The following is a 4,713-nucleotide window of genomic DNA, read 5'->3' on the forward strand; positions in this document are numbered from 1 at the left end:
GATATGATTCGGGGTTTGGGGTTGGGGGTTGGGGGTTGGGGGCGATAAGGATGTGAGAGGTTATGATAAAAAAAAAGCTAGCACACCTTCCAGCCAAGATAAATTTTGCGAATGAAAGTGGCCGCCTCCTCCATTTTCTTGGCAAGTTTCAACTGCCTCAAGATGACTCGTGCCTACAAGATGATCACAGCGTGAAGGGGAGGGGGTTCAAACATTCGGTGGTGGTGGTGGTGGTGAGGGTGAGAATGAGGGTTGTGATGGTGGTGATGGGTGAGGTGGTTGTGGTGATGGTGGTGATGATGGTGGTGATGGTGGTAATGGTGGTGATGATGGTGTTGATGGTGATGAGGATGAGAGTTTGTTTTAGTAAGAGTTTTACGGCACTAGCAACACAATGAGGCCATATATTCTAAGTGCCCAAGATTAGAAGTGGCACAAGAGAGTAACAAATACAAAAAGGAGGAGGAGAGATAAGAATGATAGATGTTTGATAAGAAAGAAAGAGCAAACCACACCAGAGCACCCGCCAACCATCCACAAAGATGAGAGTGAGGGTTGTGGGGATGGGTGAGGTGGTGGAGGTGATGGTGGTGGTTGTACTGATGATGATGACGATGACGATGACGATGACGATGATGATGATGATGATGATGATGATGATGATGATGATGATGATGATGATGACAGTGATGTTATGAGGATAACGATGGTAAGAAAGAGAGCATGATATTCATTAGAAAATGATAAAATATACAATAAAGTAAATAAGTCATTATAGTAAATAATGGTACAGTAAAAATGATGATGATGATGATGATGATGATGACATCATGATGATGATGATGATGATGATGATGATGATGATGATGATGATGACGATGACGACGATGATGATGGTGATGATGATGACGATGATGATAGGTGCAGGTCAGTATAATGTTTGTAAATAGCAAAAGGTATGGTGAATCCATTCTTAGTTAGGAAGACACTCAATCAAACAACACATTACAGTACAGTCGACACAAACCGAAAAAGGAAGACAGTCACTCAAAAAACACATTACAGTATAGTCGACGTAACGATTACAGAAGACAGTCACTCACACAACACTTTACTGTATAGTAAACATTACCGTTAAACGAAGACAGTCACTCAGACAGAACATTACAGTATAGTCGAGGTAAACCAAAAAAGAAAGGCAGTCACTCAAACAACACATTACAGTATAGTCGACGTAGACCGTAAAAGAAAGACAGTCACTCAAACAACACATTACAGTATAATCGACATACGCCAATGAAGCGGTAATCTGATGGATGGGATAAAAGCGTGGCAGGCAGAAGCAAAGACTTTTACAAGTCTATAGACAAGGATTTGATGGCACCTTCCATCTCAGATTGGGCTAACAATAACGAGACCTAGAATCATTTCGTCCCTCGTGAAACATCTACTAATTGGCACATGAGAGAGATGGGGTGAGAGTGAGAGAAGGGATGAAAGAGAGGAATAAGCATGACGTCTACCCACAGAAGTACCGCGCCCACAGACACATCTGCTACCGTGCATAAAGCCTATAAGGAGTTCGGACAGTCTAGCTATAAGGACTCAAACATAGAGGACTCAGAGTTCCGTTCGTCTTTCGTTCGGCCTTTCGTTTCGACAACCTGATAAGAAAAGTATTTTTTAAAGATAGCGAACGCCGAAACGAGACAGAATCATGAGCAGTCTGCGAACCAAAATTTTTATGGCATTTAGTGTACTTCTTGTGCCTTACGTCAACCGAAAATAACATTATTCGGAAAACGTGCCAAAATCCGAAGCGAAGTGAAAACCGAATCACTGTTTGAGCCCTTAGAAGAAGCCCAGAAATTCCCCATACAAAGCTCTAAAAAAAAAAAAAATTAAAGAGATTGTAACTTTGTAGTTGTTGATTTTTTCTTATACACCTCTATCGAAACGATTTACATTGTTCAGGAGGCGGGCTGCTTCCACTCCGTCTTTTTTTTTCTAGTTTGATCAAGTTGGTTTGAGTAGGCTACAGAGAAGGTTGTTGAGTGCAGGGGAAAAGCAAGACAGACAGACAGAGAGACAGGCACAAAGACAGACAGCACCTACTATTAACATCCCCCAGCCACGCTTTTATTTCTGACGGGAATCGATGGCAAAATAGAAGCAAAGCCAAACAGCAAAAGTCACAAAAAGAAAGATTTATCTTTCCTGCACTTAGGTCTACTAAACACCCCTACTCGGAAGAAAAAAATCACAAGTTGCGAGCACAAGTGCAAAATGTATTGAAGAGATGCCGTTATGTTTCACTAATTGAAACATCGCCCAAGCAGACAGCTGAAGCAATAAGACAGAGATGACCACTAGAGTATGAAGAACAGGTCCAATTCTCATCCCGAACTCTGTAAGATTTGAACTCTAACTCAGAATTCTGTAAGATTTGAACTCTAACTCAGAATTCTGTAAGATTTGAACTCTAACTCAGAATTCTGTAAGATTTGAACTCTGGCTCTGAACTCTCCAAGATTTGAACTCTTAGCCTGAACACTGTCCAGTTCAAACTCTAAACTTGAACTCAGTAGGCCTATGGTTTGAACCCTAGTCTAATCCTACATTTTGTGAGGCTTGAACTTTAACCCTGAAAACTATAAGGCTTGATCTCTCACCCTGAACACCGTCAGGTTTGAACTCTAACCATTGACACAGTAGGTTCTTTTTCTTTTTCCTTTTCTTCTTCTTTGACCCTCTGTCGCAGAGTCCTGTATCTTAATGCTGCCACATCTCCTTTGTCGTAAACCTAAAGAACTACCTCAGTATGAAAATACTTTATGTTCCCTGTATAAGCGAATTCCTCTATTAGAACATTTCAAACTTTCTGACAGAACATTTCAAGCTTATGCATTTCCTCTAAAAGAATATTTCAAACGTATATGTGATATTTCCACTACAAGAATGATTTAAATTAATCCTATATATAATTATTCTAACACAGCCTTCTCGAATCTTGGTAGTGGAATACATAAAACCTAGCCTATGTAGGGCCTATTATAAACGCATCCTTACAATCCTATATGATCACCTCGCAGCTCGATATTGTTATTCTTCAATACACAAATTCATCAAATATGCCGAGTGCTTTAAGCCTGCTTTTGCGTTTGCTAGTAAGTTCAAGCCAAACAAAGTTATGCTGTTCGCTGTTGCCATTCAACGTAAAAAGACACGACACATGGCAGAAAAGTACAGAAAAGATCAATGGAAAACAGACATCTGATCACAGGAATTGAAGAAAGCAATGAGAAAAAAAAGAATTTGTTATAAAACCTGCATAATTGCACTCTGATTGCACTTTTTCCTGGCTTTGAAGAATTTTTGAGTAAACTTCTGTAGATCTTGCATTTTTCACTAATTTCTAAACAAAATTTTACATTGTACATTTATTGCATTCAAGGAAATCCCGGACAAAATTTTGAATCGTGACATTTATCGCATTCTTTCGTTTCCTTCATGAAATCTTCAGCACATTTTAAAATCTCACATTTATTTATTGCATAAAACTACATCTTAAATCTTAAAATATCTAGGGGTTTTTTTTCTTTACTTTTTAGAATTTGTTAGCAAAGTTGTCCACCTCTCCAAAAGTTCATCATCAAGAACTGTTCTCCAAAGCTGGATGATGATTTGATGAGATAGGATACCAGCCGGGTTCACACAATATTAACATATTTTATTTGATTACAAGCAATTTATGCAAATCAGAATGCATCACACATTTGTCTATTTTTTTCGTAATGATGTTTGCTCAATAGTCTTGTCTGATTACGAGTCAGTTCCAAGACAGGCCGGCTAAAACAGATTGAAAGAGGCTCATTGGAAATATATATGAAAACACAATATGCACAAGAAGCCAGCGCATACAACTTGGCGCAGCTTTGAGCACACAGTTAAGTCAAACACTGCACAAGGAAAGGTCGTTTTATGTCACACAGACCGTGGGGGTCGTTCCTTTCAAGATAACAGGGATTTATTTTTGAACTAACAAGACTTGATTCTTCCGAGATAACTAAGGTGTCTTTCAAGATAACAAAGATTTCCGTAAAGACAACAATAATTTCTTTCAAGATAATCAGGATTTCTTTGAGACAACAAGGAATTCTGTGATGATAGTAAAGATTTCTTTCAAGATAACAATAATTTCTGTCAAGATTGTAAGGATTTCTGTCAAGATAATAAGGATTTCTGTCAAGATACGAGGATCTCTTTCACGATATTAACAATGAATTCTTCCAGGAGAGCAAGGATTTTTGGTCAAGATACCAAGGATTACTTTAATGATAACAAGGGAGAGGATGGGGAGGGGGTAATTGGAACCCAAGAAAACACAGTGCTCAAAATCAACACTATCAAATCACAGCCGAGAAGTTAAATTATCCTTGTAGAAATTCTTAAAAATAAAAATGTTCTTAAAAACACCTGATAAAAATCATTCTAAAGTCTTGCAAAGAATGGACAGGGTGGGGCGGTCAACACTGATCTTTCTAGCGAGTTGGTTGATATATTATTATGGGGTTTTTTTTGGTTGAAAGTTGGGATGGGGGTGTGGGAGGGGGGGGGTTGGAAGAAATAGCTAGCTCTCTAAACATAATCATAGGAAAAAATACAAAGAGGTAGAAAGGGGGTGGAGTTGAGGGAGGGGGGGGGGGGCATCAT

The 4,713-nt window shown here is 38.9% G+C and overlaps 1 protein-coding gene across 1 annotated transcript in view; it reads right to left on the reverse strand.

Annotated features, from left to right (window-relative positions):
- Positions 1–4,713, reverse strand: part of LOC101854646 (unconventional myosin-Ia) — a gene marked incomplete at its 5' end in the record, with an annotated part of 55,584 nt that overhangs the window by 31,043 nt on the left and 19,828 nt on the right. The window contains 1 exon segment of the mRNA XM_035970531.1: positions 87–173. Within this exon segment, the coding sequence (XP_035826424.1) occupies positions 87–173 (87 nt within the window).

Source organism: Aplysia californica, unplaced genomic scaffold (genome assembly GCF_000002075.1).
Source record: "Aplysia californica isolate F4 #8 unplaced genomic scaffold, AplCal3.0 scaffold00281, whole genome shotgun sequence".
Lineage (NCBI taxonomy): Eukaryota > Metazoa > Mollusca > Gastropoda > Aplysiida > Aplysiidae > Aplysia > Aplysia californica.